Source organism: Taeniopygia guttata, chromosome 1 (genome assembly GCF_048771995.1).
Source record: "Taeniopygia guttata chromosome 1, bTaeGut7.mat, whole genome shotgun sequence".
Classification (NCBI taxonomy): Eukaryota; Metazoa; Chordata; class Aves; order Passeriformes; family Estrildidae; genus Taeniopygia; species Taeniopygia guttata.
In genome coordinates, this window is record NC_133024.1 from 16,536,782 (window position 1) to 16,552,683 (window position 15,902).

Genomic DNA, 15,902 nt, shown 5'->3' on the forward strand with positions numbered 1-15,902 from the left:
TTCCTGGGACAGATGCTGTCAGGCCTTTTCACAGTATCCTCTGCATACTCAAACTGCATCAGCTTTACAGCCTCTCAAGTTTTCAGACACTGCTGACAATTTAACACTGCAGGGCCACCTCAAACATTTTCCATCCCAAAGCAGGGGAAAGGATAACTGTAAAAGCCCACACAGCAAAGGGTGAGGGCTCAGACCCTCTGATGCATTTGTTTGCCTCAGCAGAAGGTAAAGCAGTGTTCTGAGGGCAAACTCTGTGATATACACACAAAATAATATCTATATCTGTCTATAATATACATAATATGTGTAATATATAATATGTATATACACATACATACACATAATACAATATTATGTATATAACATACACATAAAATGTGTGTCTTATCACACAAATTGCAAACTGAAGGAAGGCAGATTTAGATTTGATATTAAAAATAAATTCATTACAGTGAGGGCAATGAGAGAATGGTAAAAGCTGCCCAGAGAAGGGTGGATGCCCCATCCCTGGAAGTGTTGAATTGAAGGCTGGATGGGACTTTGCAGCCTGGTCTAGTGGAAGGTGTCCCTTCCACAGCAAGGAAGTTGGGACTTGATAATCTTTAAGGTCCTTTCCAACCCAAGCCATTCTGTGAGTCTGTGAAATTAATAATTGGGCAATGTCACACACCCCCATTTCCACATGAGCAACTCATCTGGGGATAAAAGGGTTCCACTCTGCTTCAAGACAAGCATAGGCTGGAATATATACACTGTTACTCTTTCAATTCATATTTTTGCAAGCTCAAAATAGAAGAATATTGATAAATTAAAAAAAAAAAAAAAGCTGGTGTTGATCTAACTGCTGACCTTTTCATCTGTAAACAAAAGACACCTTTGTTTTTTAAGCAAACAACTTAGCAAATATGAAACCTGTTCTGCCAGTGCTTGAAGATGACCCTGTACATACAAATCAGTTTTCTAGATATGTTTAGAGACAATACAGGATTTCCATGACTTCAGACCACTGAAAACCATTTATTTAAAAACATGCTGTATTAGAACCAAGTTGGTAAGTAAAAAAACCCAGAATCAGTACAAATCTCTACCACATTAAGCCTTTATTCTAGAATCCAAATCCCTTTAAAAGCAACACCCTGAAAACACTACAAACTTCCTAAGGACTTCTCAGAGGCCCACAAGCCCATGCTAGAAGGCACATTCAGTATTTTAAGTTAAAATAAGTCAAATTTCTTGCTTCCTTTTGATTAGGAAACTGCAACACTCTAAATTCGGTTGCCTTGGATGTGTTCATATACACATACTGTATTTAAATCAATATTAATTTATCATATACTGCTTATAAATAACCAACAGGCATTACAGGAATTAGGTGGAGGACACTTTCTTTAATTTAGCCACGTACATGGGACCCCATGCTCTCCCTTTCTCTGGGAGAACCAGCAGCTCATGCTGCTGCATTCCACTGAGAAAAGTGAATTCCTGGGAAACACCTCTGGCCATCCCACTTAGATCCACAGGCATCACATTCCTGCAGGAGTTCAGGATGAGATTGATCACATCACTGTTTTCTGCTCTAGAGAGGGTGCACGTGGAATAGACCAAGGAGCCACCAGGACGCAGGGCTTGAACAGCAGACCTGCAAAGAACAACAGGAAAAAGGGAAAAAAAACAACATCAAAAGTGACAGACTGATAATGGGAGAATGTGCAGACTGATAAATCCAGAGTATAAATAAATACGACCAAAAAAACCCCATTACAAAAATGTCTTAACTTTAAGTTCAGGAAGCCACCCACAACACAGTTTTGCTTTTCATTTATTATTGTATTCTCAGTTAGCTGAAGGTATTTTTTATACCACAGTGACAAGTACAAAGCAGCATCCATTCAGAATACACATCAAGCATTCCTGTGCTCAGCACTGCTGTGAAAATGCTGCAATTGCACACAAAATGGGTTATCCCACATCAAAAGGGTCTGTTAGACATTTGGCAAGATGCTTGTGTGAACCTGCAGTAACAGCCTGAATTAATGATTGGGCTGTAATTTCAGAAACGGTCCTGCTAATTCTGCAATTTATTTAGCAGGTAAGAGGATTTGGGGGTGTCACTGAGCCACTGCTTTTCAACCTCATTTTTTAAAGGATCATATACTTATGTGCCCTTCACTTATTAAGCTGCTGACAAATTTTGACTAAACAAAGGCAAAATAGAGGCTTAAAGCCTGAAATCTTCACAACTACTGCTGGATGGAGGGAACAGAGGCTCTTTATCACTTTGCCACTGAAACTGAATTTAAATAAATTGCTTATTTCCCACTGCAGCAGATCTGCCAAGTCCTTACTCAGACACATGAAATACAGCCTGTAAGTATAGAAATGAGATATGCAAGTTGTATTCACCTACTCCAAATTAAGAGAGTAAGGAGAAAACTCAAAAATCTTGCACCACAGAAGCATTCTTCAAACCTTAAACCTTCAAACATTTCTAAAGGAGAAAGCTACACAAAAGGTTCATTTGCTGTTAAAACACTGTCTGAAGATAAATCCCATTAAATCATATGTTTTTGAGCCATTTTTGGCTCAAAGACTGAATTGTAAGCTGGTATACAAACAGATACTACAAGCAAATACCACATTAAACACAACTGTTCCCTCAATAAGATTTCTTTGATTTAATAATGAGAAAATCAGAACAGGTGTAAATGACACTGAATAATCAGAGACTTGTAGATATTACCGACAAAACTGCCCTCACACACCCCCCACACCCCAGGGAAAGAGCCTGGGACAAATAAAAAGAAGAAAAGAAACAACCATCTCCTCAAACCAGATGAGGTGAGCAGGCCCCATATGCAGAAAGTCTGGTTCCAAGTCTAGATAAACAAAGACAATGCCATGGAAATAGCAATTCCTCCAGGAACAAGCTGAGGATTTCCTAAGGGTGATAGCTGACCAAAAACAGTTGAGAAAGGAAAGAAGAAAATACAAGGGGAAAAAGATAAGCCCTTTTAACAGAATTGCAACTTTTTGGGAAAATAATCAGTGAAGAAAAGCTTCAGCACAAGGAGGACCAAAGCTGATCACAGCTTTCAAAGCTGCTCTGGAAGTCCTGTCCAAAATAATATGGGAACACCAGGACACTGCTTCAGCCAGTGATAAGACCAGGTGAAAACTCCTGAGAATTATACCAAACCTATTTCTCTTGGGAGCATACACATGACCTTGCTCAATTATTCGATGAGTCTCGGTTATGGTAATTAGGAAGCCAAGAATACATTAATAACCACAGTGCATTCATATATATGGACTTAACTGCTAAATTAAAGACAAGCAGGAATGTGCAACCCTACTTTCTCATGGACACCAAACCTGCAAGAAAGCCTGATCTTGGCCTCACTCCCATTTGGGGAAATTAAAAATCATTCTCCCCCCTCCCACGTATTGGACTTTGCTTTTTATCTTTCACATTAGAACTCGAAGAGAACAGAGCAGAAGTCCAAATGGGCCCTCATGAAGTTGAGCTGATCTTCAGATCATTATCAGAATCCACCCACATAACTCCTTTTTGACAGACTTTCCCTGCCAGCTACACCTTTTCCATGCATGCAGGCATGCCAAGCCCTGAGGGCAGCCAGTAAGCCTGGGAACGTTTTAACATGACAATTGAGATGTACTTTTGGCAAACCTGAGAACTTGGAGAAGCAGATAGTGGCAACAATTTTCCTTCCTCTAAGACAGCACTTATAGACAAGAGAGAGAATTATTTTACCATGTAAAAGTGGGAAAGGTAAAAGATAAAAAAGTAGATGTAGTACAGGTTACAAGGTTAAAAGCCTGGACACTTGCTAAATGTCCCTTTCTTCCCATATGGAAAGCAAGAACTCACCAAGATAACATTTTCAAGGGCACCATGCTCCTTCAACTGAGCCCATCAGAGGAAAGAGCAGCACAGGTCTCTGAAGGAAAACTTGAAAATCTCACCTCAAAACCCCCTTGTGTCTAAACCTCAACTTGTGAATCTTCACCGGCCCATGACCGAAAAGGTCAGCCTGCTCAGTGCAGCTCTCTTTATTTTGAACCTACAGCAGGAATTAAAATATCTGAGGAGAATTACTTCAGGCAGCAAGGTTAATCAATGTATCTATCCATCTCGTCAAGTGCAGCAACAGTTGCCTCAGTGCCTGTGTCAAAGTCAAGGCCCCCAGCTCTGATGAAGCCGTGCCTGGCTGCTGATAAACCTGCAGGGAGCTGCAAAATTCCAAGTGAGAAAGTGCTGGGCTCAAAGTCCCACGGGGTGACACCGAGCTGGGCCAGCAGAGCCAGGGAGTTTGGTCCTCTCCTCATCAGCAGCACAGAGAATTCATTCAGGACAGGATTTGATCAGCAGGGAATTGGTTCATCAGAGAACTGTTCAAATACACTTAGGCAACTTCCTCTCTAACCACTGGAGGGAAATAAACTCATCCAAGGGGTAGGCTGGATATAGCATAACTTAGTCCTACTTTAACTCCACCACCTGGAACTAAGATTTCTTTAATTGGGAATTTTAATTATCGACTCTTAGCTGAAGAGTCTGTATTAGAACCAATACTCTGTATTCTGTAACTCCCAAAAAATGGGAAGTCAAATCTAGAATGATGAAGATGCCAAAGTATTTTTCACCTTCCTCTTATTACAATTCCCTATTTAAAAAAACCCACATTATTTAAAGGTATTAAATCTGCAGTTCTTTTTCTCTTGGTGGCACACATGACATTAGTGTTTATTAAAGAGCTAGAACTTTCAGCTGAAATAAACATCTAGTTAATATCATAATTCTATTTCAGATACATATATTTCCTGTAATGAACTTTACAGGTTTACAGGCACTACTACTGCAAGGTTTCTTCACATGAAGAAACATCAAAACAATAAGAGCCCTGAAAACTTTTTCTTGAGCCTTTGTTTGTCCATCTCATTCAACAAGTTCTGTAAAAGAAATTAACACATGTAGATTGCTCCCCTCCTCTTTCTAAATGAGACTTTACAGAACTAACAAAAAAAAGTAAAAAATACTTTATATTTTTACAGAGTGTCTGGTTACAGGTTCATATTGTACTGTGGAAATCAGAGGTACAACAGATGCATTAATCTATCCTAACTCCCTGTATTACAGCAGTACCAGAAAAGACTTTGGAAAGAAATATATTATTTCAAAGCTCTTTTTATTTTTTTAGTTTATTTCTTAAGATTTACTAGATTAGGGAAAACAAAACACCATTACTGTTTAAGCCCACGGGGAAAAAAAATTACCACGCTAGAGCCACATGACAAACCCAAAAAACTCTTCAATGCAACTAAAATGCTGCATAAATGCAGCCAGGACTTAAAAAGGCTTTTTCTCACAGACAGAGAAAAGTCTTGGTGTCTCAAACATCCTTTTAAAAATTGGCAGACACAAAAATATGTATTTCCCACTATAAGTAGCACCTCCATCCCCAGCCTATCCTCTGGTGCGTGGGTCTGTGCAGCATGCCATGGGAAGGGGCAGCATTCATTATGTTAATAATTCGACCATTTTCTGTATTAAAGTTTAAAGATGACACAATTTTAGGGCAATTTTAAACTAACACAACACTTCAACAGTGCCATCTTTTGGCAACTACGATGTATTTCTGCTCAGTAGGCAAGATAATGTCTCATCAGAATAAAAAATGCCCATTCTATTCTTTTTATTGAATTAAAACATCCACATTACCTTTTGCCTCTCACAAGAGTCCAGATACTTTGTGGCAATATGACCTGCATGTTAAAGGTTTTGCTTTTATTTCTTTGAACCTGAACAAAACGATAAGGGAAATCCTTCAGTGTCAAAATATCAATTTTTTTAATACTTTTTGATGGGTTGTGACAGTAGTTCAAACACTTCCTCTGCTCCTCTGTAAGTAGACTTTGCTCTTGTGGAGAAACATTGCAGCTCAGAGTAACAGGAGAATCATGAAAATCAACTGCCTTTTTCAACACTAAATTGAATTATAAATAAAAGGAGACTCAAGCATCAAAACCCCCAGATCAAGTATAGACAAAATTTGTCCTGCTTACCAAAATTTTGTAAGCAACATTTCTATTGCAAATAATTCTAAATTATTCTAAAGCAAAGACAAAAAACAGCTACAATTATTGATCTTTTTCCTTTAATGCATGGTGACTTCTGGAATATTCATCCAGTTAAAACAGGGATATGAGACAGCCCAAAAGGGAGAACAAAAGACTTTTGAAGCTCACAAAAGAGAACTTTAGGGTTAGTGATTATCCTCACAGCTCATAAAACATACAGAGAAAGGACTGAAGGTGGAAGTAAAGCAAAATTTGTTCCTGAATTCAAATATGTGATCCCAAAAAGCTGCTGAGTAGCTTATTTGTTCAGTCATACAGTTATTTATATATTCAATAAACCTGGATTTGCAATATATCCTAAGGGACTTGATCCATAAGTTATTCACAGGATGCTTAAAATCAGGCACTATTTATTTTAAGATAAAACATGATGGAACACCTGCAGCCACAGCACTCACTCTTTGTGAAGAAATTCCAAGCAACCATGAAAAACCTCCAACAACCCAACCAAAAGTGTTTTGGGGAATGGCCCAGCACAAACACACACAAAATATTCAGCTTTTTTAAGATAGAAAGTGGCTAAAGAATCCTATCATCCACACAACCCACAGCAGATTTGTTGGTCCAACAGCTGGAATTCTCAAAAATGCCCAGTGGACCTAATTGAAAAGATGGTTTTGAACAATAAAAGGATTAACTGGGCAGCTATAGAGGACCAAAAGGAAAAACTCCAGGGGAAAGAGCTGAAGATGTGATGAAGCAATTCCCAGCACAATTTGCTCCACACAGCAGAAATGCTACAGTGGTGACATATGCTAAATATATGATTTTATATTTACTAACACATTTTTTGCATTCACTCTATAACCACAAAAAGCCCAGCTAAGAGTACACAATCCTGTAGAAAACTCCACAACTCAGTGAAAACACAGTGCTGTTTAATTACTCAGAGATGCTGTGTATAGAAGAGTTCCAGGTCTGAATGCCTTTGCTGAGTTTTGTAAATTGCATTCTGTTGGATTTCTTTTCTGCTGAGCCCTAACACAAGTTCTTTTCAGCTGCAGAAACCAGTCTAAGAATAATTACAACATCCATAACAGTTTAACCACTATGTAATTGGGCATTCAAGCTTAGCTCAAAATTTAATTTCTCTCTGAGAACTGATAACATTGGTAAATTTGCTTTTGGGAACCACTGTATTTTGTGTTAGCATTTAGCATCAGCAAGTGAATATTTCTTTTTTTTAACTTTGCAATTTGTTTTCTGCATGAACACTCCAAACACTAACAAGATTTGCAGAGTGTTCTTGGATTAGAGCACTCAGCAGGGATGCTTTGGTTTGGGTTTGAGCAATCACTACAATCTCAATTTCCTTCAAATCAGTGGTGCCCTCATTGCTTAGAACATTTGCTGTTCAGCATTTATATCACTTATTTACATTTCAGATTTTATGCAGGCTGCAGGAAGAAAATTGTTGCATCAGCTTCTTCCAGATCATCATTCTCTGAAGCCTCTATGTACTTAATTAATTACATTGTATTGCAAACCCTACTTTTCCCTCCTTAACGTCCCTCTTTAATGACCGCAGCTTCCCCCAGAACACATCCATAAGAACAAATTAGAGGTGAAGCATTTCCTTCATTAAGGAGGAGGGAATCTCAAATTTTAGGCTGTTGCTTGATAGAAATAAAAACAGAACTCTACTTTGGATTTCATTCTTCTCATTTTTATGTTACACTTAATCCTCCGGCTGAACAGAAATAATGCTTGGTCCCTCAAGCTTCATTTTCAAATCACAGGATGGCTGGGGTTGGAAGGGACCTAATGATCACCCATTTCCAATTCAATCCTCAACCTATCCCAAATTGCCCCAAGCCCCATCCAGCCTGGCCTGGGACACTTCCAGGGATCCAGGGGCAGCCACAGCTTCTCTGGGCACCCTGTGCCAGGGCCTGCCCACTCTCACAGGGAAGAATCTTTTCCTACTGTCCCACCTAAACCTGCTCTCTCTCAGTTTGAAGCCATTTCCCTTGTCCTGTCACTCCATGCTCTTACAATGTATTTCCTGCATTATTCTCAATAAAACTGCTGGGATTCAGCCCTACACTTGTTTTTGGTTACAGATACAGGAACCAAAGTCAGGAACACCTGGGAGCATCAAGCACCAGGTAACCTGAATCAATGAACCAGAGAGAGCCCTGCATGAGCTGGCTCATGTAAAGAAAAGTACAGCTTTTTTTTTTATTTATTTTTACAGTAATATTCATGGAGGCTCAGCCCTCCTGAATATTACTGGAAGTACTGAAGAAGGGATTCAAACTCAACTTTTTATTTATAATTATGCACTCTAGTTGTTAAACAGAGGCTTGAATAGGGAAGCATTCCAGAATTTTAGTTCTAATGCACTTGTCACAACCCATTCAGCCTTTTCTGATCTTGCTTTATCATTTCCTTTTTCCCCTTTCACGTGGGATCTGAGATGTCTTTAGAACTGGGAATTCATTCTGAAGTGATCAGGTAAACAGAACAATAACCAGCCAGTGGACAGCTATCCTTCCAATATTTTACCCAATAACCCAAATAATAATCCTTATATCCTTTAACAATAATCCTTATAAACTCTAACTCTTAAAAGTAACCATCCTTTTACCACAATTTATATAGCAAAGGTATTTTACTAATTTATATAGCAAAGGTATGTTGTCTTTACAAATTCTTATTACTGTTGCTAAAATAAAGAACATTTTCAACAGAAAGTTCTCTCTCTATTTAGAAATAATTCAATTAAATCTGATTTGGGCTGACAGGAATGTTTATTTTTTTAAAAACCCAAGGTTTCTGCTGTCATGAGTTCTCCAGGATTACAATGTGGAATGATTTATGCAAATTCTCAAAATTTCTCTGCATGATGTATGCTTCCTTTTGCTACGGGTTCACAAATTGGATTTCCCATGTCAGATATTGAAAAGGGAAAACTGGAACAGGTCAGTGTTTTAAATGTGATTGATTTCTTCAAAGGAAATGGATGACATGATGCATTACTGCAATAAGATCCTCATATTTCTGTTATAAATCACAGGCTTCTGCCAGGCCTTTTTCAACTGGAAGTCTTGCTAAACTATCTTGAACTGCAAAGGGAACTTTCCATAAAAATTTTCCTTTTTTTTTTCTTATGTTATTTTTCCCCTCAATTTGCTTTGACAGATGGACTTCAGGCATAACTGTTACTCCACAAATAACATTCAAGGTTTTATTTCAGAAGGTTTTACTGAAAAGTCACTCTTTTTTTCCCCCATGAGAAAAACTGTGCAGTTTGAAATGCTTCACAAATGCCAGCCCATAGCTGGCAGCATTAAAAGGTGTCATACATGACAACCTGGCTTTGGATTATTGGGGGAACGTTCTCATAAACAAACAATCCTCTCTTTCCCCCACCAAACTTCACATTCTTTTACTTTTTTACCCTGCCAGTTAGGACTGGGACCCCTTCTGTGCTATGAACAATCAATATGGAATATAGCCCATTTTAACTGTGCCCACCTAAAATACTTTGATTTTACACCAGACTGTTGTGAGTCATCTGCAAACGGACATTCCTGTGAATAAATGAGTTAAGAGGGTCAAGCCACACTGCTGGTATCACCCACCCAGATTTCCACATCTTCATTGTCTCAGACCCACTGGTTATTTTAAACAGCATCCCAACCACATATTCCTGACATTATTTCCAGAGCAGGAATCCTGGGTTGGTTTATTAAATCTTGTCCCCATGTAGTTTTTATTAATTACAGGAAGTTCCTTTAACTTTTTGCACTTCTCACCTTAGAAGCTGGAATTGCAGGGAGGACAATTCCTTCCTTTGCATGAGCCTGAGCACAGCTTGTTGAGGGTCAGCAGAGAAGAGCCAGCTTCTGTCATTTGAACAAGGAGCATCAACCAGGACCTAAACATTAATAAAATCAAAATTAAAAAAAAAACCTCAACAATGATGGTCACTTTTTGAACACCACATGCCAAAATATATTGAATATTCTTTTGCAAATATTAAGAAAATTTTATTTTCCATTTTGGAGGTGAAATGATCCCATTACTATTTTTAGATGTTTTTATGGGGTTAGCTGTTGGGGAGATAAAAAATTAGTGCTCTGAAAGTAAGATCTAGCTGAGCAGCTCCCTCTTCTTCTCCTCTCCTTCCCAATTACACATCATGCAAAGATTACAGCTACAAGGTCTTCAGAATTCACTCCCAAGGCTGAATGGGCAACATCATCCAACACAGGAATAAATGCACACCAAGCTTCATAAAGTGTTCCCTGAGGCTCTACAAATCCTGTACATGACTTTATTCCCTTTGATAGGTCAGGTATTTTTGTGGGGGGCCAGGAAAAAAAAAATTAAAAAGACAGCATCATAGGAAGAAGAAGAATCGGAATGCAGAAATAGAATTTGACAATTATAATGTTACCTTGTCATAAAATTCAGGCTGAAGATCTCCAATCTGTCTGCCATCCAATTTAGAGACTGTTATCAAGTTAATTAAAGGATCTGGGATAAAGGATTCTATTGTCTGCTCCAACCATCTTGACCTCAAATCATCATATTCATTACAGTGAAAATGACCTTAGAAAATTAAGGAAAAAAACAAACAAACAAAGAAAGAGAAGCAAACATCAAAGAGAAGTCATAATAATATTTTTTCTGTTTTGTTTTTACAAATATAATGAGTTATACCCATTTTGGAAGTTCTACTGCATTGCCATGACCGCCATGGAGTTACACCTTATGTGCCTGTGTTATTGCACTTTTTAAGAATACTACTGAATTTTTATAAACCTAAATAAATTTCAACATGCTCCTACAGAGCAAACCTTAAATATTTACTACAAATCCTTCTGTAGCAATAGAGTTCTACAGTAAAACAAACTTTAATCATGACCCATATCCAAAGAGCAAGTGCCTTCCTGGGCTCCTTGAGCCACCACCTAAATGAGTGCATGCCCCATATTATTAAACTATCTTTTAAATAAATAGAGCATCAATTTTGTCTATCTTAAGGTACATCTTAGCATTCACTAAGGTATATTAAGAATCAAATTCTTCACATCTTCCATTCAGCAACAATTTGTTCTCTTCAGAAGCAGACAGAGGGTAAATCCTCAGTGTTGGGGTTTTTTCCTCTAAAGCTTCTGGAAAAACAATTCATATTTAATTTACTTCATTAGCATCACGCCATTCCTCTAGAAGAGGGAGGGAAACCAGCTGTGATCAGCTGGTGCAGGTGGTTAGAGTAATGGTCTCATCAGCAGGAGCACAGGATGCTGTGAACAGTTTGGAACAATTATTACCCAAGCCAACAAATGAACTTGGAAACAGCAATCCCAGCTTGCTTTAACTCCTTGGCCCAAGCTGCTGCTTGCTGCTGCCTTCTAAACACCCTGATCATCTCAGAATCCTCCTCCAACCAATTCCTTATCACAAACCTCCTCCCTTTGCCCAGATCTTGCACATTTCAAGATTGCATATTGCATAATTTCTTAAGCTCTGCTTTACATCAGCACGCTTAAATTGACCTGTAGTATTTGCACAGCATTGACAAAAGAGGCAACAGAGGAGAAGGAAAAAAAGTAAAAAAGGACAAGAATAAGACTGCAGATTACTTACATACCTGGGCCAACAGACAGTGGAGAAAAAATCCACAGAGCTACCCCACTTTTGCCTGTCACTATGCACTAACCCATGCTAAAGTAAGGACTGCATTTTTAATCCTCTTTTAGGCAAACAGATTTTATAAAATCCTTATTAAACAGCGCAGAACTAGGTGGAATACAAACTGTTGTTTGGTTTTTTTTCCTCCACCAGCACCTGGCTCCATTACCTGGACAGGCACACTGCAGGATAGCTACAGATTTGCCCCCTGGTGCAGCACAGAGATCCAGAACAGCTTCCCCATCCTTCACCTCCAAGGCCAGCACTGGCAGCAGCGAGGCAGCATTGAGCAGGTAATAGTCCTTCAGCCTGCCAGGCTGGTGTTTCTGTGCAGGGAACCTGCCAGGAGCTGTCCTGCTGTAACACCTGAGGGCTGCAGGGAGGTATGGCAGGGCTGCTGGGAAGGCAGGATGGTATCCCTGCTCAGCCAGGCTACTCTCCAGGCCAGGGCTCTGGCTGAACCTGCGAAAAATGACCAGATAATATTGGCTTTCTCATTTATGTATTAGTTTATGTACGTTGTCAGTGATTACAAGTATTTAGAAACAGTATCAATTATAACTCTTTTTAGCTGCTTGTTAATATAATATAATCTATCAGCTTAAGTCTGCACTGTGTTGCTCATAGAAATAGTAGTGTAATGAATACAATATCTATGTATCACTTATGGAAACAATGGTGTGATGAATGTATTATATTACAGACCTCAGCCATCCTAAACTGTGATAAAGGCTTTTGTGTCACTAAAAACAATGTAAGACCATCCCCTGACTGACCCCTCTGAGTGATAAGATAACCATGAGACAAACCAGAGTACCAGAGGATAATTAGAGAATACCGTGTTAAATTTAAGAAGGACATATTAAGCCCTTATCAGAGGATTTGAAACAGCAGGATGGAGACACAAGAAGAAATAAAATATATTGATCTGACACCCAGGATGTCATGCTGGTAAGCTAGCGTGTGAAGAAGCCAAACAAAGGAGTTCCCAAAGCATCAGAAAGTTATCAAGATTGTTTGAATAATTAATGAAATAGATGAACATGCATGTACCTCAGCAATGTAACAGTGTAAAGATAACATTGTTTGTATACAGGAGGTGTTCTTTGGCTGCTGGCCAGGAGCACCTCAGTGTTAGAAATATTGCCCTTCTTTATCCTATTATTATTATTATTAAACTCTAAAAATTCTACAAACTTAATTCTGCTCTTCACAAACCTGTTCAGCAGCACAGCATGCTGCCAGCACCACGGCGAGGTCAGCACATCTCTAGGGTGAAAAAAGGAAAAGCCATTCAGTAACCCATCAAATAAAACAGTGTAGGAAGCTTTTACTTACAATCTCACTATTGGATAATTCTGGTGTAATCAGGAATTAATAATTTTCAGGGTGAAATTAATCATTTTGGTTAGAAAAGTATATAGGAAAAGAATATTAATAGGAAATCAAGACACTGTTTTTTTCTAATTATTGCATTTAAGACATCAGTTCTTCTGAAACAAGACATTCTCAATTTTTCTTATTTTATGTAGGAGATATAAATGATGAAGCGTAACAGTTTTCCTGACTATAAAGTATTTCCCTCGGAACAAAGAATTACTGTAATATTAGCTGTAAACAACAAAAATAATCACACACACACTGACTTTACAATGCTCATTCCAGCCCACACTAAAATGCCATTTTTACAAGTATTCTTTTTCACATATTATGTTCTACAAACACTGGGCCAGTAAAACTTAAATCCATAGATATTTTTGGAAGACAGCAGTGGTATGTAATAGAAACATGCTTGTTTGTATTTCAGTTTGCTCTTTCAGGTCCTTCTTACATGCATTTTCCCCATTTCTATTTGAATTCCTATTAGTAATTTTTCATGTAATCTCAAAAAAAAAAAAAAGTACTCCTCAGGAGTACTCACTACCTAAAGCAGAAAAACACATTGATCCAATCGAAGAATTTTTAAGTTGACTCAATTAAACTAATGCTATGCATCGATGCTTTTTGGTATGAAGTTCTTTAGCAGCCTTGTGATCAAGACCCAAATTTTGTGACGGCCTTTGCTATATGTGTCATTACTAATTCAATTCCTTATCTCTCCCCAAAGCCACAGACCTGACACTGCTCCATGCATCTCCCAGTTCTGCTGTGTACTGCTTCTCAAAGTGATCCAGAACCACTTGGCAGATCTGCTTCTGGAGCTTCCCTTTTGCCTTCTTTTCCAACTTCAGAGAAAGGAAGAAAAAAAAAGAAAAGTAGTAAAGCCAAGTTAAACCCTCTCTGATTCTCACTAGAATGAAAAAAAAATATCTTATTTGTGAAAAATGCATATTTTATGATTGGCTTTTCACAAATGTTACAATGAATATTATATGTGTAATGTTAGAAAGTTATGCTGTATTAATTCTCTTACATAGTGTGTTAAATGTAGTTTTAGGTTACAACATAATGTTGAAATAGAAACTCTGCGGTATAGGATTTGTTACAAGCTCAAGCAGGAAGATGAGATAATTAAGAAACTTTTCACAGAGATGTTAGTGAAAGGGGCCCATAAAAAGTTATAGCCTCCTTATCAGAAAGACAGTAACATTCTTCTACCTTTTCTCGTTTTTATAGAGCCAACAGGATTAGGGAGAAGAAGTTAACAAAAACTAGAAAAGTTCTTAATTTGCAAAGAATTTACGCAACATGTATGAATACATGAATATGCAACAGGCTATTGTTTTTAAGGTTATTCCTTTGTTCACAAGGGATGCTTTTCGTGACTTAGTGTCCAAGAGCATCCGGATGCCCGTAATTCTTTGCTTTTTATTGTCTTGTAATTGTCCTAACTCTAAACTTTATTACTCTAATTGTGTTACTATTTTTATATTATTATTAAACTTTTTAAAATTCTTAAAAACCAAGTGATTGGCGTTTTTCACATTACTAATTACATTAACTTGGTATCAGTGATATTGGAATGCTAATGCTCAAATATTAGCCCACATCTTTACGTGATCAAAATGTGACACATTTCAGACAGCAAAGGAGTTAAGCTATAGCACACTCTTCCTCCCTGCTCGGCTGGTGAATAAACACCCCTCCTTATGCACTGTGCTGATAATCCTGTGTTTCCTGGCACTCTGATGGAGATTAACCTACGAAAGGAAGGGAAAGAGCTCTGGGTTTCTAAGCAAACCCCGAGGGTAAACGCTGAATTTCCCTCCCTCGGGGCACCCTGCAGCCGTCCCGTCCCACCGCGCTGCTTCCGAAACAACACAGGGCAGCGCAGGGCCGGAGCTCGGGCCGGCTGCGGGGCCGGGAACGCTCTGCCTGTGCCGGAGCAGCTGCCGGCAGCGGCTGCAGAAGCGCAGGGCACACTCGGGGTGCGGAGGAGGGAACGAGGTGCCCAGGGAAGCGGCGGCACGCCTCACCCGTGCGGCGTTCCGAGCGGGCTCTCCCCGCCCGCCCGCACGGCCCGCGCAGGAAGCGGCCGCAGCCCTCCCGCCGCGCTTCCGGGCCCGGCTCCGGCCCCACAGCCAGCCCCGGCCCCAGCCCCATCTCACCTGCCCCGCTCCCGGCCCCAGCGCGGCCCCGGCGCGGCGGACGAGCGGCAGCACCGGGCTCCGCATGGCCCCGGGCCCCGCATGGCCCCGCTCCCCGGGGCGGAGCGGCCCGGCCCGGCCCGGCCCCCGCGCCCGGCCCCGCCGCTGCCGGGGTGCAGGGCTGGGAGCCGGCGCTCCTCACAGGACGCTGAGGGGTAGGAGCAAAGACCAGCTGGTCCCAACCCCTCGGCTAGGGCCGGGGACACAACCCGCGAGAGGATGGTCAAGTCCCCATCGAGCCTGGTTTTGAATGCTGCCACTCTTGAGGTATCCTACAACGTTCCCTGGGCACCTCATTCCCGTGTCTCACTACTCTCATAGTAAAAAAAAAAAAAAAAAACCAAAACAAAAAACAAAAAAAACCCAACCCAACAACAAAAAAAACCAACAAAAAAAAAAACCCCGAAGCTTCCTAATTTTTAGCTTCTTTTTTTTTTTTTTTTTTTTTTTTTTTTTTTTTTTTTTTTTTTTTTTTTTAAACCGTGTGCGCCCACCTTGCCATCTCGACTC

The 15,902-nt window shown here is 39.6% G+C and overlaps 1 protein-coding gene across 2 annotated transcripts; it reads right to left on the reverse strand.

Annotated features, from left to right (window-relative positions):
- Positions 1-1,083: 1,083 nt before the first annotated feature.
- On the reverse strand, positions 1,084-15,627 carry NSUN3 (NOP2/Sun RNA methyltransferase 3). 2 transcript variants are annotated; one of them, XM_030263903.4, is made up of 7 exons: positions 15,354-15,627; positions 13,921-14,030; positions 13,024-13,074; positions 11,975-12,267; positions 10,565-10,719; positions 9,921-10,042; positions 1,084-1,639 (listed from the first exon to the last, which is right to left on the reverse strand). In XM_030263903.4, exons 1-7 carry the CDS (start codon positions 15,417-15,419, stop codon positions 1,369-1,371), a joined length of 1,068 nt encoding a protein of 355 aa, XP_030119763.4. In that variant the 5' UTR covers positions 15,420-15,627; the 3' UTR covers positions 1,084-1,368. The 2 variants fall into 2 exon arrangements, with proteins under 2 accessions (XP_030119763.4, XP_072780113.1); XM_072924012.1 differs by having other exon boundaries at positions 13,921-14,018; positions 15,354-15,440.
- Positions 15,628-15,902: the final 275 nt, after the last annotated feature.

What these genes read in the sequence shown, in the direction of transcription:
- NSUN3 (XM_030263903.4), bottom strand. Translation starts at nt 15,419, where the DNA reads ATGCGGAGCCCGGTGCTGCCGCTCGTCCGCCGCGCCGGGGCCGCGCTG. An exon ending in TGGGGCCGGGAGCGGGGCAG is followed by an intron (nt 14,031 to 15,353) that starts GTGAGATGGGGC and finishes CTTTCTCTGAAG; the next exon opens with TTGGAAAAGAAGGCAAAAGG. An exon ending in AGCCTGAATTTTATGACAAG is followed by an intron (nt 10,043 to 10,564) that starts GTAACATTATAA and finishes ATTAATGTTTAG; the next exon opens with GTCCTGGTTGATGCTCCTTG.